The following is a 23,055-nucleotide window of genomic DNA, read 5'->3' as shown; positions in this document are numbered from 1 at the left end:
GAGACCCCTCTCCATCCTTCCTGCAGGCTCCCTTCAAGCACTGGAAGAAGGGAGCCCTGGCTCCAGGGCTGTCCCTCGAGGCCGCAGCCCATCCCATCCAACACGTTCCCAGGGCCGCAGCCCAGCCCAGCCCATTCCCTGCCATCCCCACACGTTTCCATGGCCGCAGCCCAGCCCATTCTCTGCCATCCCCACACGTTTCCATGGCCGCAGCCCAGCCCATTCCCTGCCATCCTCACACGTTTCCATGGCCGCAGCCCAGCCCATTCCCTGCAGTTTCCATAGCCACAGCCCAGCCCATTCCCTGCCCATTCCCCACACGTTTCCAGCGCCTTCTCCCGCGCTCCCCCCGCGCTCCCCTCACGCTCCCGCGCGGCGCCTGCGCGCGCCTGCGCCGCGCTCCGCCATGGCGGCCTGGACGTGCTGCCGGGTGGCCGCCGTGTCCTGCCTGGTGCTCTGCGTCTCCCTGCTCCTGCCGCGCACCTTCCTGCCCCGGGCCGGCGGCAGGCAGGAGCCCGGTGCCGCGCCGCCCGAGGGTAAGAGGCCGCTCCTCGCCGCCGCCCCTCCTTGTCCCCCCCCCGGCCGGGACGCCGCGGTCCCGCTCGGGGTGAGCCCGGGGCGGGCGGGCTGGGGGCGCTCCGTGAGGGGCCGGGGCTGCTCGCAGGGAGCTCCGCCGCCCGATGTGGAAACATAGCGGGGTTCCCTCGTGGCGCGTCTCTCCCCCCTGCTCATCCCTTAGAGACGTGTGGAGTGCCGGAGGATTCATTCGTGGTTACCGCTGTGATTCACTTTCTTCTTTTTTTAAGTAGCTTAGAAATTTCAAAATACCGTTTTATTTATGTGCTGGGTATTAAAGCTTCCCGAAAAGTGACATATTCATTCCACTTTTTTCGTTTGTTTGTTTTTTTTCATTGCAATACATCCCTTCTTTATTTTGTTATTTTGTTTATGGAATGCTTTTGTTGTTGCATATGAAATAAAAATTCATTTGAATCGTCTTCATTGTTCAGTTTCCTACGCCAGCATTTTAAACTTTTGTTTTCATGCACCAGCTCCTCATATTGCTGTGGCCATGTGATGCATTATTTTAGGCTCGTGTCCTGTCCATGTGGCCCCCCAAGCTGTGTCCTCCGTGCCTGCCCTCCCACTCTGCGTGTCCTCCCTTTTAAGTTCTCAAGGAATGGGTTCATACAAGCATCTCCCATCCTTTTCATGCCCATTGCCTTGTACTGTAGAGGTTATTTTTCCCCAAGGCACTATACAAGAGAAGCTGGTACCATAACCCCTGGTCTTGGCAGAGAAGGAGTTTTGCCCAGGGCTGCCTGCAAGCCAGAGGTGAGGCTGGTGGGAGCACAGAGAACTTACAGTTCTTCAGGGTGCTGTCCCACAGGGACTCATGCTCACTTCACTGTCTTCTGCATCCTTCCAACAGCCTGGTTCTTCCATGTCTGCGCTCTTCAGTGACATGGATTTCATTTAGTATTCCATTTCAGGGTTTTCTGAGGACCTTCAGGCTGAAGTTACCCCTAAAACAGTGTTACCTTGAAGCCAAATACAGGATTTCCATGCCACAACAGCCCTTTCATGGTTATCACGTGGTTACCACGTGTATTTTTTATTTTTGAGAAGTTGAAAGTAGGTTGGTCAGCACTGTACATCTGCAGGTGTGTAGTTCCATTGCAGGATGGAAAAACCCACAGAGGCCCAGCAGCCAGCCCAGGTGAGGATTGTGCAGCCACCTGCCTGAAGCAGGGTGGGAGCAGATGCTCTGGGAGGTGGTACCTGGCTCCCCATTGACTTCTTCCCCTGCACAGCTGCCCACTGATCCCACAGTGGTACCAGATGATGGAATTTGACACTCCATTTTCCCACAGCAATGCAGTCAAGCAGTTATCAGTTAATGCTGTGGTGCTCCTTCCTTTGGCTGCAGGTTGATCTGACAGAAAATAGCTTTAAAAATCCCAACAACAAACTTGCCCTCAATGATTTTCAGTGCCCCCCACTGATTTTCAGTGCACCCCATTATTTTCAGTGCCATCTGCTGAATGAATGATGTTTGTACCCACTCTAGCACAGCTGTTTCTGAACAGTGCTGTGCTGGGGTGGCTTAATCACCTGCAGCTGCAGTTAAATGCTTCAATTAGGTAACATGAATACTCTCTGCATCCTCAGTATTGTAAATACTCCCCATCACTGCTGCAGAGATCACAGGACAGCACAGGTTTGTGTGTGCCTGATGCAGCACAGGCACCCAGCCTTGCTGCCCCGTTGCAGCCCAGCACCTGCCTTTGGCTGAGGGTGTAATAACTCACCTCAGCTGGTCGGTTTCAGATGAGGGTTTATAGCCTGTGTTTTCAACTTGCTGGCAAGGATTTCATTACACCTGCTCTGTAGACCAAATTGTATTTCACCTGAAGTTATTTTTTTATTGGAAGAATAAATCTTGATTGAACCACTTAATTCATATCTCTGTCATTAGTTGTCCTCCTCAGTGCACTGATAACTGCAGTTACCTGGCAGGAGTTTCAGGGGCTTGAGGTAATCATGTCATTCTTGAAGTTAATAAAGTGCTTATGGTAGTCTTGGGGGCAAAATGTCTCTGAATAAAACATGCTTAAAATTTAGTATCGTTTGTTAGATCTAAATGTTACCAGAAGGCTTTTTATCAAAACAGGCTTTAGGCATGGGAATGGAACTTTCGCTAATAAAGTCATTTTCAGAGGTCTCTTTTAGGAAAATGGTAAGCATTGACCTATAGAAGTTAATATTATCTTGATGGATGTTCTTTTTCACAATAATAATTTCACATATATGACAAAGCTCACTTAAACAATGTACTGTGTTTGTATTACCTTCCTAGTTGACTTCATAGGCAGGCATTAGAATGTTCACCTTTTGTTAAAGAGGAGCAAAAGGGAGACCTACTAGCAGTTTTAAAAGCACATTTTAAGTCTAGTGTTCATAAATAAATGCCACACATTTTGTAAAGCCACTCTCTAAGTTGGTAGTTTCAGATAAACCTTAAAACTCCCTGACAGCAGCAGACTCTGCTTTCCTACAAACAATCAAGTGGCATCAGCTTTACAAAAACAACATATGACAGTTCAGGTAACCCCCCTGCTCAAATTGCATTTGTGCAATGCACACATCAGTTGCCTGCCTGAAGAAAATGATGTGGCAGAGAGAAATACTACCTAGACTAAGAGCTGCTGAATAGTACAGTAACATAAGTCTAAATAACTTTATAAATAGTTGAGTTGGGCCCTGTAGCAATTCCTAAAACCCATTAAGTAGAACACATAATAGCTTTCGTGGAAAAAAGATGCCTGAATGTTCTGAGTATCATCATGTGGTTGGCTGCTGTATTCATTGTGTTGTAAATACAGTTTTTAAGATTTGCTTGTTTTCAGTTGAGTGTTAATGTTGTTAAGATTAAAAACCCCACAGTCATTCTCATGTGAAAATGCCATTAAGAACTTCATCTACATTCAGAAACTACAGCCTTTTAAACACCACAAATGTTTCTGGGCTATAATTTCATTTTTGGACTTCAAGCTCCTGAAGGGACTGAGTTAAACAAAACAAAACATGCTCTGCTTGCCCTGTAGCTGGTTTGCAAAGCTGATTTGAAGCATTAAAGCTGACAGCATTATTAAATGTGTAGGATAAATCCTAGGTTAAAAGATTGCAAAGCCGGGGGGGATGTGCTTGTTGGGAGTTACCATACACAGCAATCAGTCTGCTCGGGCTGTCACAGGGGAGTTGGGAAATATTTCAAAAGCAGAGCAGCACTTTGGCACCCTTCAAAGCTAACCAGGGTTAGTGCTCTTCCCTCAGCACTCCCAGAACAGGAAAATGTCCTGTTGAACTACACACCATCCCCACTGGCAGCTGTGTAGGGCAGCAAACAAGGACCCAAGACATGCCCTTCTGTGCTCATCAGGTGTCACTTGGTTTTCTTGATGTTATGTTATTGTTCCTGTATGCTGTTGTCTCCATTTGAAAGTGGTTTGTTTCATCCCTGAAAGTGGGGAATCTTGTTCAGGTCACAGTGGCACCCAAATTGTTACATTTTCCATTTATATACTGAGCACTCAAGAGCCTTGTGCATATGCTGCTTTCACGTTGCTTGCGCCCCCAATTTCCTGTGTAATTTTCATGGGTTCTTCACAGTAAAAAACTATGGAAGATAGTATTTGTTTATTAAGGAAATAATTATAGAAGTCAATAGGGTAGGTTTAGAAACATGAGTCATGAAATTGCCTTTTAGAATTATCTTAATAATGAAATGTCAAGATGTGTCTGTCCTCTTGGCCTGATTATATTTAATTTAGTTGAATCTTTTAAAGCACAGATGAGGCCTTGTGGATAATTTAGAAAACTTACTCACTTTAAATACAGTTCCACCTTTGTCAGTTATTTTCTGCTATATTAATATCTCTCTTTTTAAAAAATAAATAATATTTGCATAAGTGTAAGATGTTTTATAAGTGTTTACCTACCCTGCTGCTTCATCCCCACCTTAGTGAAGCAGCTCTCTGCAGGACATCACACTATTTTCCACAGTGACCTACTGCTGCAGGGCATTGTTGCTGGAGCAGGGGGACTTTCTTGTAAATAAGATGCTATGCTTTCCATCACAGACTTTGAATAATTCACTAAAATTTAAGTGCCTGATAACAGCTTCCTCGAAATTAAGCTAATCTGAGGGTGGCTTTGGTCAGTGGTAGTGTACCCTGGCAGTTACACTAAAGAACTCATGGAATGTGTGCTATCATCTACAAGAAAAATGTGTTTTTAATAGTGGAACTTCATGAATTATTGATATCACTTCCTAGTAAGTGTTTATTGCAATTTTCTCTGCTCAGGAATTTAGCTGCCTGTGATGGTGTTTCCTAGCAAGACCAAATGTTAATTAAATTTTTCTCTTGTGTCTCATAAAAGCACTTGCAGCTGCATACTCACAGAAGTAAAGTCAGTTATTAGCAGCACCACTTCAAGCCTGCTTTTCATTTTCTTTCTGCAAGCACAGGCAGCCTGTCCCAGCACCAGGCAGCAATGTCCAGGCCATATGTGCCAGGGAGGGGGAGTTTTCCAGCTGGGATCAGGGAGTGAGCTCAGCCCGGCCTGGCAATCCCCATCCATGCTTCCATCCAGCCCCTCCCACCACCAAATTCCACGGCAGAGGAGCTGAGTAACTCAGCTCAACACCAGTCGGTGGAAGGAAGTGCAGGTGCACATCCAAGCTGGATATGGAGATGGAAAACAGGATATCAACTACACAGAGGAGTAAAATAGTGAATTTCACAGCAAAACTGTTGAATTGATGGCAGCAAGAAAATAGAATAATGCATGAGCTTAAATTTATCGAGGTTCTTGTGCCCTTCAGTTGCGTGAAATCATTTGCAGCACCATTTCAGGCTCTCTGCAGTCTTACTCTGGCATCTGTACATCCATTTATGCTTGCTCTCCTGTCTTGTGTTAAATTAGCTCTGCCTAGAAAGGTTAGAAACCTCTAAATTCTTTTCCCTCTCAAATGCCAAAGATAATATGTCCCAGGCTATATTCAATCTCCTGTCTCACACTGTTTTACCTTAGACCTTTTTAAGGAGAACAGCTTGAGGTAAAAACACTTTTCTTAATCTTTCATTACTCGCTTGGTAAAATCAGGTAAAATACTATTTCTTATGGCAATAAGCAAAAGTCTATGCTGGGCAAACACTGCAGTTGTGTGTCAGGGTGTTAGGTGGAAATGGTTTGGACATTAATACATTTATACATTAAATGCCTTTAGGCAGTATGAAAGATCAGGCTCACAGTGGAAAACTGATATGTCATTGGGGGATCTTGAGGAGAGAAAGAAGTAGGAATCTGTCATTTTATCCTGCTGGAGATGCTGATCTGTTGGGTATTCGGACAAGAATATACCTATTAAAATTCCTGCTTTGTTAATTGCCCTGCCAGCTCTTTCTCTGCTTAAAATCAGGAGATTTTAATTGTGTGATTCTACTCCTAATTGCATTGGAGAAAAATTGCTAGGAGTAAATGGCTTTAAGTAAGACCTAAAACTCCCAGCACTGCACATCACAAGAGACTGAGGGCTGAGTTTACAGACCCAGTCCAACAAGTTCCTTATTCTTCTGTGCTGGTGAATTGACAGAGAAAATAGGTCGCTTGCACCTGCTGCAGGTTTAGGCTACGTGTAAAAGGGTGGAAACAAGAGGAGGGAAATGATCACTGTGTGGTTTTTTTGCAGGGAAGCTCAGCCGCTTTCCACCGAGGATGCATTCCCACGCCGCTCCCGACGGCCGGGCTGTCCCTCATTTTCCAAGGTCTCACCTTACTGAAGCCGTTGCCAAAGCCAAGGCAGGTGGAGGTGGTGGCGGAAGCACTGGAGGAAGTGGAAGAGGTCTTGTGGGACAGATTATCCCTATATATGGATTTGGCATCTTCTTATATATTCTGTACATTTTATTTAAGGTAATTATTGAAAAAAGTCGGGGGGAAAAAAAAAAAACTTGGGAAAAAAAATTTATACTCTCATTTCAGTACTTTGTTCCATTTCAGCTATGCTCAAAAAAAAAGCTTATGCTGGACATTTGCCTGGTGGTCAAATGATTGGAGTATCCTGTGGGTTTTGCTATTGTAAAGACTAGCTAAGAATGCAGGGAAGGATTTCTCTGATTCTTCATTGGCTTCTGGCCTCTTAAATTTTTTTAAGGGTTTGTTTTTTTTTCCTGGAAAATGTGCAGATCTAGAGTAATGTTAGATAAATTTTGAATATACATGTAGTATTGTTTTCCCTGTTATATGTGGCTACATGTTATATGTACTTTATATGTCACATGTTGTTATTTGTTCCAAGAGTCTGATAGGAATTTTCAGCTGGCAAAATCTTCCAGGCATATTTCATGGTTTTGCTGGTGGGTGTGCTTTTCTGTGGCTGCCTTCTGGCCTATTTCAGTTTTCTGCATTTTTTTCCCATTGCCTCTGGGGCTTATCTGTTACTGTTGTGACTCATAGAAGGGCCATGTTCTTGTCCTCATCAGCTGGCTTCCAAGGGAAGAACTACTCCTGCAGAGCGGAAATGCCCCGCTGCTACACCTGGGAACATGAAGAGGAAAATCAGTGAGTATGGCTCTGAGTTAGAGCTGTGTAGCTGTTGACTCTGTAATGGTGCAGCAGGTTTCTTCGAGCTCTGGGTGCACTGTAAAGCTGATGTTTCCTCCCACCCAAAAAAAAAAAAAAAAACCAACCAAAAAACCCAAAAACCAAGCCAGAATCTTCTGTGTTGGAATGAGCAAGAGTTCAAAAGAATTACTGCACTGTCACTTTCTAATCCCATTCAGCCCATGAGGCTGTGATAGCAGCCTGATCCCAAGCCCCTCTGGAAGAAATGGCTTTTCATGAGGTTTGCTGAATTAACTGCACGGATTTGCTGAAAAGCTGTGTCACTAATGATTAAAAATGGATAATAGGATGTCCAGCTATAATTATTGTATAATCCCTAACAGTCTAGTAAGAGCACAGAAAGATACCATGAAAGCTGGTTTAATTTTTTTTGAATTGGTGAATTCTTAGCCATCATCAGGCACTTCCCTAATTTGTCCCTTTTTTGCAATGCAGAGTTTTCATGCATGCAATAAAGAGAGAAAATAGTATTCTGAAATGTTAATTTGATTTTTCCTAAAACTTGGTGAGATAGATTCAAGTATTTGTAGGCACTTATTAGATAAATTAATAAGTTTACTACTGAGGATTGGAAGAGTAGTTATCATTGCAGCATTTAAATGTGTTGTGTTTAGCTGGCTAAACTGTAATAGGAAAGGAAAGTACTTAGGGCTTTATAGAAAGTGGTAGCAGGAAGGTAATTCTCTTAACATAGCTGTAATTTTCTTGACATTAATGCACATATTAGGAATACCAATGTGCTCAGTGCTGTAGATTGTGCCTGGCAATTTTGGGCAATATATTAGCAGTGGTAATTATATTTTTTTCTCTGATGCTTGGTGAGAGAAAGTAACTTTGCAGTAAGTTAACTTTGCCATCATTATAGCCCAAAGAACTAATGGTGAAAATTATTCTGCCTTTTTTCTAGAGCTCTTCATTTATATTCCTAAAACATTCATGGCAAGCTGTAGCAGAGCAGGGGACAGGTCACTGGATTAGGAAGCTGAAGACTGAGTCACCACTTACATAGTGACTTGGAGGAAGTAACTTCCTTGCTCTTTGCCAATTCCCCTTCCTCTTCTTTTAAAGTCTCAGACATGCAAAATGATTACATCAGTGTTGCATTAAATCATGGCAATCTGTGCAGGATAGAGGTCTTTGTAAAGCAGGATGTTTGTTGATGTATTTCTCCATTCCTACTTGTTGAAGTTCCATTGTGCCTTTGTGCTGCTTAAATGGGTGTAATACTGGTAAAATTCTTCACCTTCTTAGGCCAGGAAGAGTAGGTAGAACTCTCTAAGCTGTTTTAGTTTCCTAAAAGGCAGTTTGGTTTGGTACAGCATTTACTACCTGTGATAAGGGGACAGGGATACATTTTCAAGGCTCCTACTGACAGATCTTGGGATTTTTTTTGTTTTGTTTTACAGCTGACTATGAGCTCACTCAACTTCAGGAAAGACTGAGAGAGACAGAAGAAGCAATGGAAAAATTAATCAACAGAGTAGGACCTACGTATGACAGGTGTATTTCAAATTAGAGTATTTTAAGGAGAGGTTCCACTCTGATTGGAAATTCAACTTTCTTTCATTATCTATATTAAAATAGCATTTTTATTGCTACTTCAAATTATAGAAGTTTGATTTTACAAATCCCAATTCTTGTTCTGCAGTTTTTCGCTTTTCAGTATATATATATTCTCTCTCTATATATATATATTCCCTATATATAAGATAAATAATTTTTTCCAACTTCATTTCCTTAACTAGAAAAGCAATTATCCCTATCTCCTCCCTTTGTACAGTGTGTTATTTGGGAGAAAATTACAGGTATATGTAAAAAGAAGATAAACCATCTACATTTAAAGTACATAAAACAGCCTGTTTTATGTGACCAAAATAATATCCTGAATTATTCTTTTCCAGTTCTATGGATTATTTTCCTAAATTGAAATGCTGTTATAATCTATGTAAATTCCTGTTAGAATAACCATAACATTTTTCTTTCAGGCAGAATTGTATAATAATCTGATTACATAACTTAGTTCCACTCTAAATGCATGCATTTGCTTCTAAATATAAAAGACAAAGGGTTGTAAAATCAGCATTCAAAATTTTATTATGTTTATTAACGTTTCCTACAAATCTGATATCACCAGTCTATGTTACAAAGAAACACTGGAAACAAGTCTATATTTTTAATGAGTAAAAAGAACAGATCAATAGGACACTGCTTAACTGCAGTGTGAAAACTGAAATATCATAACTATGAAGGTGAGGTGTGCAAAAAATGAAAGCTGTTCTGGTTGTTAATCATGTTAACTTGTCTGGATCAGCCAAGGCCTGTTTTAACCCATCCTGTAGGAATTCTGTGCTGAACATGCACATTTTGTTCATTTGTGGCTCAAGCCACTTCTCTTTGAGTGCAGTTTTGCCCACTTTGGGCAGTGCCCTGTACAGTCTCGGGCAGACAAGGTGCCCAACCTGCCCATGTTCAGCCAGGTCCCAGTGGGAGAGCCCCTAAACTGCCCTGGTTTTGTCAGTGGAACAGAAGGATCCTGCTTTGACTGCCACTCATGCCAGTGCTGGAGGGCTGACACAATGCTCTACACATTCCTCTAAGCTGACAGAAATAGGCTTAGGAACTGCCCAGATATTGTGCTGATTCTCAGGATGGAGTATTTTTTTTAGTGAGAAAATCGGTTTAGGGTCTGATCCAGTATTTGTTCTACTCTGTGTTATTGGCCCAAAGCCTCTATTTAGCAGAACTTCCCTTCTTTGTTCAACCAGACTATTTATATAGATGGGTCTAAAGGTCTCAGGGGAAATGAGAATCTGAATCTAATGAAGAATTTTGTATGTTGCCTCTTTGAAGAGAAGGGGAAAGGCACCTCTTGATGGAGCAAATAGCTGTTTTCAAACAGTTTGAAGCTCTCTTAATCTACTCATTAATTTCACTAATACTGGATAAATCTATTAAAATAAAACCTGTGGTTAGAAAGTGTAGTTAGAGTACTGAGCTAGGCTTTTCAATCTGGATATTGATGGATTTAAATAAAAAGGAAAGAATAAGAGAGTAAAAGTGGCTTGAGCTTTATCTATTGATCTGCAGTTAAACAGAAACCAGAGATAGAAATAAACAGAAAAGTCAGAGATAGAAATAAACTGGTATCAAGTTTCAACTAATGCTGAAAGACATTAAAGAAGACCCCAGGTGAGACCATGGCCCTTTACACCAGGTATGGCAAAGCAACAGCCAGCCTGTGTTGTAGAAAGAAGCAACCAGAAACTTGGATTTGCCTTTTTTTTTTCTTTAAATGAGTTGAAGGCCAACCTCCAAACGAGCTGAGGGGACTTTCTTCCAAACCAGCATACCAGTTGTAATTACTACACTGTTAAGTAGAGAAACAACCTTCCAGAAATGCAAAACTATCAAAAAGTACAAGTACAGGTACTTTTAATGAGGCCTAGCATGTTGCAAGAAAAATGAGGAGCAAGGTAAAGAAAGCAAGAGGAAAGAACTGCCTGTCCAGGTCCTCAACAATGTAACCACAAATTTCCATTTCTGATAGTTAGGTAAGAGAAATAATGCAGATAACCTACCTGTTTTTAAAGTCTTGTTTACCAGACTGTCTACTGGAAAAACTTCCTTTGTTATGATAAATTGAGTGATAGCTGTTAGTGAGCTCTTTGGGACTCTACAAAGTGTAAGTATTGCCATTGTGAAAAATAATACTTGTGTTGGAGCTACAAATACAGACAGCAAAAATAATGACCTTTTCTTGCACTGTAAACCTTCTGCATCTGTTATCCTCTGAGTATTCCTAAGTGCATTATAGCCTGGTAAATCTCCCATGTGCAAGCAGCCAGATGTCTTACACTGCCAGCAACCTACAGTAAGTCTTCCCAGAGGCCTTAAATGAAGTCAAAATAACACATGGGCTTTAGTTTCTCCCTCTCTGCAGGGAAATCTGCCTTTTAAGCAAGGTATTTGGAGGAGGAATACTCTGAAATACAGAGCCCTTGTGTTGCAATAAGACAGGAGTGTTTTCTAATGAGGGTATCCCACATATTAGGAATTTTCCTGTATGAAATGCCACAGTGATGCAGCTGCATTGACTGATCCTGTTATCTGAGCCAGCTTATCTGCCCAATGTGCTAAAGAGATAGGCCTCTCTGTCTTCAGCCAAGTGATATATATTCAAATTGAGTACAGTTTTGTCTGCTAAAGGAGGATTAGTTCAGCAATTCTGTCACAGCTTTGGTCAAAGGCTGGTGAAACCATTTCTTTTTGAGGGCCTCTTAATTCACATCTCAGATTCCACATCTGCATAAGCCAGGCTTTTGGGAAGGTGCTGTCTCACACATTCAGTTGTTTGTGGAACAGATTGCCACCACAGCCTGGGGGAAATCAGTGTAACCTACATGTAGTGTTGGGATATCAGCTTTTCAAACTGTGGGGCAAAATGCTCCTTGGTGGAAATGCAGAAAAGTGATCTCAGGGAAGCAGTTTAATCTAGGTGGTGCTAATCAAACCAGCTCCTGAGCTAAGTTCAGTTACAGACACCTGTGCCTGCAGGTGTGCACAAAATCCAGCCCGGATCAGCACTTCCACCACCATCACACCAACCAATCTTATTTTAAACCAGTGTGACTCTGCTGCCCTTAGTGTCACCATCATTCCCATTTAGGCAGAGTGCCACAAAGTACCTCTTGGAGTGCTGCTCCACTCCCAGCAGCTGGTAAGAGGAAAACCTGAAGAAGGACATTGCAAGTTTATTAGAATTTTGATAACTAAAATGAGGGCTTACATGACCTAAAGCCAAAATCTGCCTCCATCTCATCTCTTCCCATCTCCTCCCTATGCTTCACTGAGCAGCCTACTCAGTGAATATGCTCTTGGAGATCATCTGTCTGTCTGTCTGCTCTCCAGACCAGAGATCACCAGAGATCATCTGTCTGACCTCACATCCCACCTACAGTTCAGCATTCTGTGCATGCCAAGGGCCACCCTTTCAAGTAACTGGGGGCAGCAGCTTCTGACTCATACACAGATCCAAAAGAGCTCCAGAGGAGTGGCTTGAACTGGCATTACTGCTCAAGAACAACTTGAACCTCAAGATATCATAATTTTAAACTCAAGATGAAACAAGCACCAGTGGTCAGAACCATTTTCACCCCTGATGGCAGTCAGTGCCTTTCTCATTCTGGCCTACTGAGTTAGCAGACTGCAGAGCACACCCCCTCCAAACACTACCCTTTTGTCCATAAGATTTTAAGAAGCCTTGTTTCTTTGCAGAGAAAATAACATGTAATGACTACATGATCTTATCTGTTGGAAGCATTTTTGTTATAGTAGTTGTATTACCTAAGCAGTAATAATTACTAGATCCAACAGTGTAGAACCAGTCAAAAGTTTGCTTTCCATCTGATACAAATCTCAGTCCCTGTAATTCCAAAGGGCAAGGGACAGTTAAATGTAACACCTTCTTTCCATTCTTAAATCTTCCTTCCTGTTTCTGCCCCCCACCTCCCCACCAGGCTGCACTGTTGACTATCTATAATGACATGGTGATCTGTCCAACTTGCACATTTAATGGTCATAATGAGAGATTTTAGAGTCTTGACACTTAACGACTGTGAGGAATTTTGATCAGCCTCACAAACTACACATGTAGCACAGATTCAGAATTTTGTTTCCTTATAATACTTCATACGAGGCACTGCACCCTAATTCTTACCTAACACACTTTTAAAGGCAAGAAATTTCTGTAATGTCTTTTGTATAACTCTTAAAAAGCCATAACTTTCTTTTTATAAAAACCATAACTCTTTTTTGTGTGTCACTTTCATCTTGCCCTCACATTGGCTTTACCTGCCTTCCTTTACCTGTTTAAACTGCAGTCTTTTTGGATAAAGGGATAAACTATACCCAGCTGAAGTGCAGAGCACATGCAGATGTTGAGGAAGGATCACACTCCTCAATTGGTTTCTCCAGACTGTGCTGCTGGCATGGACCAAACAGCTGGGTTCAACCTCTTCTCATAGCTTGCAATAACAGTGGACTAAATTCTGGTGTCTAATATTTTCTAGCAGGACTCAAAATGTTACAACAGACCAGGAAAAAATGTTACTTCAACAACTTAGAGAAATTACTAGAGTTATGAAAGAAGGAAAATTCATAGATGACATCTCTCCTGAGAAGGAAGCTGAGGAAGCTCCTTACATGGCGGATTGGGAAGGTAAGCCAGAGCCTTTCTTACCATTACCTTTACCAAAAAAATTGGATAAAGATTACTCACAATTCCATATCCTTTCAAAGTTTTAGTTAACTTTATCCTTCCTTTTCCAGAAGCCAGTGTTTAAAACTTTGCAAGAGGTTGCTTGGCTTTTTTGTCCCCAACCATAACAGAAAAAAATAGATTTTGAGGTATCCAACATTTCTTTTAGTGTAAACACTGCACTATCTGCTGCCCAAAGTGGCAGATGAATATTCACATATGTTCCATCTGCTGCTGGGGCTTGACTGCTCTAGGTTTATATCTTTCCTTTTCTGTGCTGAGCTGGATTTCATGACAATCATAAAGCCCTTGGAAATCAGATCTGTATGTTTTAGATAACTTACAGTTTTTACTTTTGATTTGTTGCTCTTTGTTAGCTCCAGTGTTGTATAAGTCAACTCCAGGAAGTCTTTTAAAAACTATTTATTTTAATGTCCTTTCTATTCCTTGGTGTTTACCTGCTACATAAATGTGTTTTCAAGAAATCTTAGTTGAGCTGCTCTGTATCATAATTTTAAATGCAGACTTAATTTCTTGCTTTTTAAAAAGCTTCAAAAATTATCCAAAACATAAAGCATAAACAGTGACCTTGAGCTCTGCTCATAAAGTCAAGTTTACAATGTTATTTCTAAAATGAAATGTACAAAGTCATTGATATATCTGTTTTTTCAACTTTCTCATTAATGCTGTTTATAGCAAGTGTTCAAACCATGCATCAGTCAATCTGTAGGCAGAAAAAAAAAAGAAGGATCCATTCAAAGATCTAAGACACACCATTTTTACCTGCTAGCCCCCACAGCTTCCAGCAAAGCTCAGGTTTCACTCCTGAAAGTCAGGGCTGATATCCTGGCTCCCTAAACTTAAGTGAATTTTTTTTCATCGTCTCCCAAGAGGACACGCTTTGCACACTCTTGCCATGGATTTCATACTGTGATGTGTACATGGCATTAAAGAGCTGACAATTGCACTGGCAGTAGGAAAAACAACTGTCCTGGCCAACTTTGCATCCACCACTGAGGTCAGGACTCCTTTTAAATGCTGCAATACTCCAAGCTGCATATCCCTTTATTCCTAAGGTTATCCAGAAGAGACCTATCCCATCTACGATAATTCCGATTGCTTCAAGCGCAAGCAGGACACAATCCTTGTAGATTACCCTGACCTGAGCCAGCCCTCTCCAGAGGAGCTGGCAGAAAGAATGGAGGGCATGGAAGATGAGGAGTATCCTTATGATGAAACCCTGCTAAGTGATCTCACCACAGGAATGGGTGGTCAGGATTTAATGCAGAAAAAGGATGATGTAACTCTCGTTGAGGAGGAGAAGAGTGACCTTCCTCCCAGCCAGAGCACTGGGGAGTGCTGCTGCTGCTGTGATGAAGATCCTGCTGTCATAGCAGAGAATGCTGGATTCCACTCTGAGAGCTGCAGTGAAGTAGAAGAGACAAGCCAAGAGGACCTGTCTGTGGAGTCAGAAAATGATAATGCTGTAGTGGAAAAGCAAAAGATCAGTGATTCAGAGCAGACAGGCACACTGAGAAAGCGCTACACCAAAGTACTTAATTGACAGGGACAACCATCTGGATGGTAGAGGTAGAGGTCATGAACCGTCATCCACGTGCGTTTTGTTCCCACTGAGGACTTCTCTGTGCTCATCTCCTTGTACCTATTGCATTCTCATGGTACCAGTCACATCATCTGCCTGAAGCCAATGCCCTCTTTCATGCACTCATCATGGGTTACCATGATGCTGCCAACAGTGCTTTGCCCTTGAATTTTGAAGCCTTGTATTTTGGAGTAGATATTTGTGACTCGTTCCTTTTCAATTCTGAAGGAGTTGTCCTTGGTTTTACCCTTTGTCATCCCAGAGTTAACCAAATGTCTCTTCTGACTTTTTCAAAACCATCTGTGTGCTACCAGTTAGGAGAGTTAATCAAATCCTTATGTATACATGAGTTTACTGGGATGCTGAAGGACAAAACATGCCTTCTTTCTCTTAGCTCAGTGTTAAGTGGTCAGCAGAGCAGATCATAGTCGCACACATGACTCTCTCAACTCTGTCATTGCTCTCTACTCTTGAGAAGCTGCTGTCCACCAAGCTCCTTGGCTACTCCACAGCACCTTTCCCATTTATTCCATGTTTTTGGAACGGTAGCCTAATCCATGTTGTGTTACTTGTGTGAGCAAGACTGAAGCTCTGTGAGTTGTGCTTTAACTTTGCCTTAGCCCTGATGAAATTCCCAGATGATTGCAGGAAGTGGACCAAAATGTGTGAGAGCAACATCCCTAGGGATTAAAACCAAAAAAGCAGTGTTAAGGTTTGTCTGTAAAGGAGAGAACAGCATGAGGGGGACCCTCAGACTGAAGGTAGCAGGTAGGCTTTTGCTTCTTCCTAGAAACCTGTGGGTTTTTTATGCTCTTGAAATGCTGTTGCCAGGGTCATGTTGAGGCTGCTCCAAGTATGGGGTGAGGAGAGTGCTGGAGCCAAGGGCTCCTGAGGAGAGGTGGCAGGCAGTCCCTGTGCCCAAGGGACAGCCTTTCTTGTACAAGTAGCCTTGCAGGTGGGATGGACTCCAGGAAAAGTTCCCTCAGCTCTCATGACCCTCCTGCTTCTCCCATACCTGGGCACTTTTCAGGCCCACCATAACCCAAGCCACACCACACTCATGGCCCAGTCACAGTGGCTGTTTGTGATGTCACCAGTCCCCCGAGTGCTCTGGCACTACAGAAGCAGGGCCCTCTGCAGCTGCCCTCCATCCACCCAGCTCTGAGTGGCCCTCGATGAATGAATGGAAGAATGAAAAGCCAGAGCAGCGAGGTGGGTGCCAGACCAGCTTTGTAAGGGACGGCACCAGGGCCCCTTCCAATGATGACTGAAGAGGAAGACATGTACCAGGAGGAGGCTGTAGAAGAGGAGGAAGAGGAGGAACAAAATCCCCCCTCTGCCATGAGTGCCAGTGCCCTGAGTTCCCTGGTGATGGCCATGCAGAGCTTGGCTCTGTGCCCAGGAGGGGACGGGGTGCAGCCCAGGGACACCGGCCTGCCGGGGAACCGCCGGAGCAGTGAGCCGGGCGGCCGCGCACCTCCGCGAGGGACGGCACAGAGACACGCCTGGCAGCACCCAAAGGGGGACTCGCTTTCCCTGGGCCTGAAAAATGGCAACAATCGACGGTGCAGGAGGAGGAGGGGAAGGAGGAGAAGGAGGAGCATCAGCCCTTGCACCATGAGAGCCATTGCCAACGTGCGAAGAACGACACGCAGCACCTGCCTCCAGGAATTCTGGCGGCTCAAAATCCGCACCTGTCTGACTGAAAAATAAGCAACAAGACAAGGATGAAAATCCTGTCCTTCCTCCTTATTTGGTACTTTGGTGACAGCACCTGTGCTCCCACAACTCCTTAAGTAGGAGGTGTTTTTTAGAAACTTTCCAGTTCCATGCCCACGTCCTGCTTTGCTGGTGCCACCTTACATCCTGGGGTTTTTTAGCCTGTGACATCAACAGTTTGAGATAATTTTTTTAAACAGAGTGAAGTTATCATAATGAAAGCATGGAGCCCCAGGAATTTCTTCTTTGCAAACATGCTAGGGAATATTACAGAGTCCCAGCCTCCACACAGGGCCTGTCCTACTAACTCACCTATTCCATGTCCTGGCATCAACAATCATTTGTGGATTGCCATGCATTATATGAGCCCTTCCTTCTCACCCCCTACCCAACCCTTCCTGGAGCTCCTCAGGGAAAGATATGAATTTACTTGGCTTTCACCAGGCTACTGTGCTGAGGTGACAGGAGTTATCCCCAAGAGGGCCACTGAGGTTCCTGGGGTCTGGAGGTGGGGTTGCTTCAGTCTGAGGTCAACAACAATCCCTGATGGATGAGTGAAGTCAGCCTTGCATGAAGAATATGAGCAGACCAAGCCAAGAACGTAGACAGCTGTTTCTTTGGAGAAGCAACAGATGGCAGGAAGAAGTGCCGGCCTTCACATGGACGTCCCTTCTAGCTGCTTCATGGGAAATTCTTTTCAATGTTGGGAAATAAAAAAATTTAAAAAACCAAACCAATAAACCAAAAAAATAACAGCAAAATTTCTTTCTTCCTCTCTTTTTTGGGATTTGGTGAGTGCCTATGGATTCCTCTGTCCCCTCTTGGTCTCCACAGCCCTGGAAAGGTACTGATGTGTGGGGTATAGGCCCAGCCCAGGCCATGGAGATGGTGAGGAGTCCCACAGCACACAAGGGCAGGCTGAGGGAGCTGCCTCTAGTCACGAGGGTGGGGTGGTGGGGGAGCAGGTGCCCAGTGAAAGTGTGGATGCCCCATCCTTGTCAACATCCTAGGTTGGGTTGGCTGGGGCTTTCACCCATCTGGTCTAGTGTCAGCCTCACCCCAGTGTTCAGCCAAGCCCTTACATCATTCCCCAGTACTTCCAAGGAAACAGTAGGAGATGTGCTGGAGCTCTGCTGTGGATACAGGCACAGCCCAGTGTGAGGCTGACACCCTTTCCCTGGATTGTCACAGACTGGCAAGTGCTCCCTGGGTGTCACCAGAACTGTGACATTCTGAGGCAGACAGAAGCACAGGGCAGGCATCCCACTGCATCTACACATCCACCATGGGCCTCTGGGACACTCTGCTTAATAAAATAAATTGGATTCCCCTGCTCTGCACCAGTTCCAAGCCAGATGCTGGGTGCCCATCAAGGTGGGGTGCCAGCCTGGGGCTGCTCCCACAGAACTGCTCACATCAGTGCTGGGATGGGGCGTGGGGGGAGTGCCCATGCCACGCCACCCACCACAGCTGGGGCAACCCATGGGAAGGGCCTGTGCCCCACAGAGTCACCAGCCAGCCCTGTTTCATGCCACCCCTGCCAGCCCAGCCCCCAGAGTGCCTGTACTCCTGAATTATGGGTCTGGCCCACCAGCTGCCCTCACCACCACAGCGGCCAGGTGCCATTGTTCCAAACGTACCTGTAATCCACATCAGCTGGGAATGCACCAGGTACACATCACCACAGGAAAGTGGATTTGTGTTGATCAGGAGCTCCTCGTGGTGGCCATCATTCTCCAGATGGGAGTTGCCCACTGCTTGGCACAGTGTTATTGTGTGCTCCTAGAATAATTGTGCTGTACCAGACATTTTCTCCCAGGTATGCAAAAGTGAAGGGGGTCCCCTTTACAATGCCAGCTCTATTTCCCATCGTTTCAAACACTAAGAAGGATGTGAACACTCCTTTTACATGGAAAAAAAAAAAGGAGCTGAACTCCCCTTTCACATGTACCTTGCAAGGGCTCTAATCCCTTACACATTAGGAGCTGTTAGGGCTGCTTCTAACACCTGTGACAGAGCTAAAGGCTTCCTGTTTCTTTGCAGCAAGGTGGCAGAGAGCCTCAAGAGCTCATCCCTGAGCTGTCAATGGCCTTGGCAGCCCCTCCCCAGGGACCAGTAAGTGCTCTCTGAACACAGCCAGCCTTGCCCCCTGTAGCAGCTCACCAGCAGCCTTCAAACTGGGATTCCTCCTGTTTGAATAATATTTCATTTTCACCCTTTGCCTCAGCTTTCCCCCCTCTGAAACAGAAATGTCTGTTTAGAGGAGCGTTTTAGAAAATGACCATCAAATGTGTCTCCGATCTTCTCAACTATTAACTGCTCACCAGGGAACGCTCATAATTTGCAGGAGAGCTTAGCTGATCAAAATCAGGATTCTCAGAACTTTGATGAAGTAAGTAAATCAAAATCATAGGTCAGAACATCAGCAAAGCTGGGAATTTGAGAAAAAGTCACAGAAGCCCAGGTGAATGCCCACTGGAAGCAGTCAGGCTCTTTAAAAGCACATGTGATGTTTCTCACCTGGCAAATGAAATGGCTGTACTTTTTGTTAAAGCTAAAAGAAATAGCACATGTGTTGTTAAAACAAACTATTATGATAAAACTAAATTTTAAAACCCACAAATAGGCTTAGTTCTCCCTGAATATTTGAGAATGGTTACAGATTGTTTCAGGCATTCCATGGGATCAGAATAAAACAAAAAGTAAGATCCCTGCTGGCCCCAAAAATACTCTAAAGAGGATTAGTTATCAAATAGTATTTGGAAAACAGATAAATATCTTAGAAGTTTATGACCTAACTCTTTTCATTAGCAATTAGTGTCCATATCTTGGATTTTAAATTTTCAGCTAAGAATAAGAAAACTATTCTTACCTTTGAGAACACAGAACAATCTAGTGCAATAATCTTCTATCTAAATAATATTTACTTGCACATTCTAATAAAAGTAATAAAATCCTATGCTTCTAACCTCATGTATCGCAAACACTGAGGAAGAAAAACCAGGTAAGAGTTAGAAAATCATCTATATATCAATGGTTTTATAGTACCATGTATTTGAAAGGAAATGAATGCAAGATCAGACAGACTGAGCATCCCAAACACAGCTGGAAAGGTTGGTCTGCTCAAGTGATTTTTCTCAGCTTTGGAACTTCATCAGTTTTTGGGGGGGGGGCACAGATCCTAAAGAGCAAATGAACACCTCTCCTTTTTCTCAGTGATCTTCCTGGGATGGCTTGGATAGTGCTCACAGACCACTCCTCCTCTCTGCTGGGATCAAACACCTGCCCAAGTGCAAGATTACCCAAATTATATTGTTCCTGACAGAGGAAATTGTAAAAATACAGTTTAAATGGCACTGGAAACTCCTTATGTTAAATAACTCCATATCCAGTGGAAGTAATTTATTGAGGTGTTTCTGACCTTGGGTAGAGAAAGACATTGTTTCAAACAAAGTAAGTTTAATATTTCTGCACAGTGTTCTGTATTCACAAACACTAAAATCAGTCATTTACATAGTGGTAAATAAATACATTTACTCCAGAATACCAAAGAGTTTCTTTAAAAAAAAATTAATTTGCAAAAGCACATTCTTGCAGGTTTATCTAAAACTCTCTAAAGTCTGAACAAAAAGGGAGATGCCTGGCTACTCAAAATAGGCCAAGACAGTCTTGTGTGCAAACAAGCCTGACATGTTACAGCTACGGTGAAAAAACATGTCTGGTTAAATGTTAGTTGTCATGATTAGGTAATTTTTTGTCAAATTTGATATATTCCATTCTTTAAAACCCCATAGAATGTAAAGAAAATATAGACCATGACATATGCAAATTCTACTGTATAATATTGGTTTATTTAAGAAAGGCAAAGAGATGAATCAGAAAATGTTTACTGTGGGAATGAAAAAGAAAATTAAAATAAAAATAATTAATCTGCTTCTTCATTTTCTAGGGACAGAAACATTCATGTAGCACATTTTCCACTTCTTGAAGTTTAAGTAAACAAGTCAGAAACAAAGGTTATTTTTCTTTACAGGCAGATATAATCTCAACATATTCTAAAATGAGTATTTCTACAGCTGCTCCCAAACACTGGATCTTTCAGGCTGTCATTAGTTGGATGAAGACAGTGTTGGAAAGTACCAAATCAGCTCAGGGGCTACCAGGAACTCTCAGAAATGAACCATCTCTAGAGTATGTACTGTCTGAGATACTTCCAGAGGTGCAACAAATTACAAACATCCTCCACAGCCATTTTTTTGTTTTGTTTCCCTGCTCTTGAGTGTAAGAATTTGTTCAAAAAGGAGAAACAAAAGCCCCAGTCCTGTGATCATGGAGTAGAGATTGGTCCACTGTGTGGATGAATCCTGCTGAAAAGTTAGCTCAAAGGAAAAGCAGAGGGTTCTCTGTTATAGATACTCACATGGAAAGCATGAGAGACAACAACTTTTTGTAATCTTTTCAGCAGAAAAAAATCACTTGCTCAAAATGATTTTAGAAGAGGTTTCAAATAAGTGACTCCTTTAGAGATATTTTGCAATGATTAACCCCAAGGCAAATTAATAACATGGTTTATGCTGTCACTGTGAACAGAGGGGAAAGGAGATACAACCAAAGGACTTTTCTTAAGACTGTATCCATATTTATGTGTGTGTGCACAAATGTTTGCACATCTAAACCTAGAAAATGTTGGGAAAGTCATAAACTAAACCCATCCCACACTTGAAACTGACAATCCTGCTGGGCACATATGTACATCCCCTTTATACTTTGCATATGACTGCTAGAGGACCTGATTTTCCTGTCGCTGAGCACAGGATTTTAATTTGAAATAAACTTAGTTTCAATCATCAGAAAAGATGTTTACACTCTTAAGATAGTAAAAATTATTAAAGCTCCCATATTTGTCTTTTTCATAGATGTTTTTCAGTAAGCCACTGAAAGAGGTTTGTTCCTTTCAGACCTTGTTTCTTAGGGAAACTCCCTGTGATTTGCCAGTTCTTGTGCAGGTTCAGTTCCACCCTTAAATCATGGGCAAGGTTTTGTTTTTCTAAATGCACCGTGCAGCATTTGACATCACTGAATTTGGCAGCACATTTAATGAAAAAGGTGAACATTTTTCACCAACAGATATTCTAGATCCCCCCCTTGAGTGTCAACAAGTCTTCATGGGATGCATGTGAGAGCAAACTCTGGCCTCCCTTCCAAACCCAATTTCCTGAAATGTTCATGCCACTAATGCCCAATTTTTGTGATCCAGTTAAGCCCACATTTAAACAAAGACAAGAAGACATGAGGACTCTGGCAGGGACACACAAGTGTGGGGTTATGGAGACACAACAGAAGTTAGAAAGCAACATTGGTTACACCAGCAAGCTTGGGATTAGGACATGGAAATAAATGGGTGAAAATGACATCATGAAGAAATCTGTACAGAAATCGAGCAGTTTAGATGAGAAACAAACAGTATGGACAGAGTTCTTACCAATACAACACAACATGAGCAGTGACCATCAGTCTGTCACTGAACACTGAAACCCAGGACTCCCTCCAAGCAGTGCCAAGCAGTGTGCCCATTCTTCCCCTGGCAGTGAACCACCCTCCTGCCATTGCCAGCACATCCCCCTGCCCAGCCTGCACGCTGGGCTCCCTCCACATCTGCACGTGGAGCTCGTTTGCACTTTGCTCTGCTTCTCTGCAGCTGCACTGCCTGGATTCTGTGCTGCCTTTTTCTGGGCTTAGGGCTCAAAACAGTGCAAGTACAACAGAAAGGTGTTCTCTTCTGAAATGCAATGTGAGCACAAGGAAAGTTCAAGTGACTGAAAGAGCCTCAGGTCCCGGTTTTTGCCTTCAGGAGGAGCTCTTTCTTCAGGATTGGGAGAGCTGTGATTTAATGGCTTCGGTTCGGCATTTTCTCTGCTAAGCTTCCATGCAGGTCTCTGCAGCCGTGTCCTCTGGCTGGTGACAGACACACAAGGCAGGGGACAGCACACGGGGACAGGCATGCACTGTGACAGGGCAGGGTGACAGCGAGCTGTGAGAGCTGCATGGCTCCGTGAGAGACCCGCTCTGTGTGCTTTTCTGACAGGGCTTGCATGAATGCTAAGAGGGGCTCTCATCCTCCAGATCCAGGCAGACAGAAATGAAGAAGGAAAAAGAGAAAGGAAGATTATTTTCTGAGAAACGAGCATTCCCTCTGATGGGCTCTGTAAATAAACCTAGTTCTACAGGCATCATTTACATCATACTCCCAGAGTCAAGCTCTGCTACACTAGTAAAGCATCCTGGC

The 23,055-nt window shown here is 43.2% G+C and overlaps 1 protein-coding gene across 2 annotated transcripts; it reads left to right on the top strand.

Moving 5' to 3' along the window:
• Positions 1-355: 355 nt before the first annotated feature.
• On the top strand, positions 356-17,530 carry RIC3 (RIC3 acetylcholine receptor chaperone). 2 transcript variants are annotated; one of them, XM_071427920.1, is made up of 6 exons: positions 356-536; positions 6,257-6,480; positions 7,050-7,128; positions 8,598-8,691; positions 13,263-13,408; positions 14,524-17,530. In XM_071427920.1, exons 1-6 carry the CDS (start codon positions 407-409, stop codon positions 15,009-15,011), a joined length of 1,161 nt encoding a protein of 386 aa, XP_071284021.1. In that variant the 5' UTR covers positions 356-406; the 3' UTR covers positions 15,012-17,530. The 2 variants fall into 2 exon arrangements, with proteins under 2 accessions (XP_071284021.1, XP_071284020.1); XM_071427919.1 differs by having other exon boundaries at positions 13,260-13,408.
• The last annotated feature ends 5,525 nt before the right edge of the window (positions 17,531-23,055 follow it).

Source organism: Agelaius tricolor, unplaced genomic scaffold, assembly GCF_023055355.1.
Source record: "Agelaius tricolor isolate 1412-34295 unplaced genomic scaffold, bAgeTri1.0.p SCAF_5, whole genome shotgun sequence".
NCBI classification, from domain to species: domain Eukaryota; kingdom Metazoa; phylum Chordata; class Aves; order Passeriformes; family Icteridae; genus Agelaius; species Agelaius tricolor.
This window is presented reverse-complemented; position numbering and strand designations above follow the sequence as displayed.

Excerpts from the sequence above, each read along its gene's own strand:
- RIC3 (XM_071427919.1), top strand. The coding sequence starts at position 407 with ATGGCGGCCTGGACGTGCTGCCGGGTGGCCGCCGTGTCCTGCCTGGTG. Across the intron at positions 8,692-13,259 it reads GTAGGACCTACGTATGACAG|CAGGACTCAAAATGTTACAA; the intron begins GTGTATTTCAAA and ends AATATTTTCTAG. Across the intron at positions 13,409-14,523 it reads TTACATGGCGGATTGGGAAG|GTTATCCAGAAGAGACCTAT; the intron begins GTAAGCCAGAGC and ends TTTATTCCTAAG.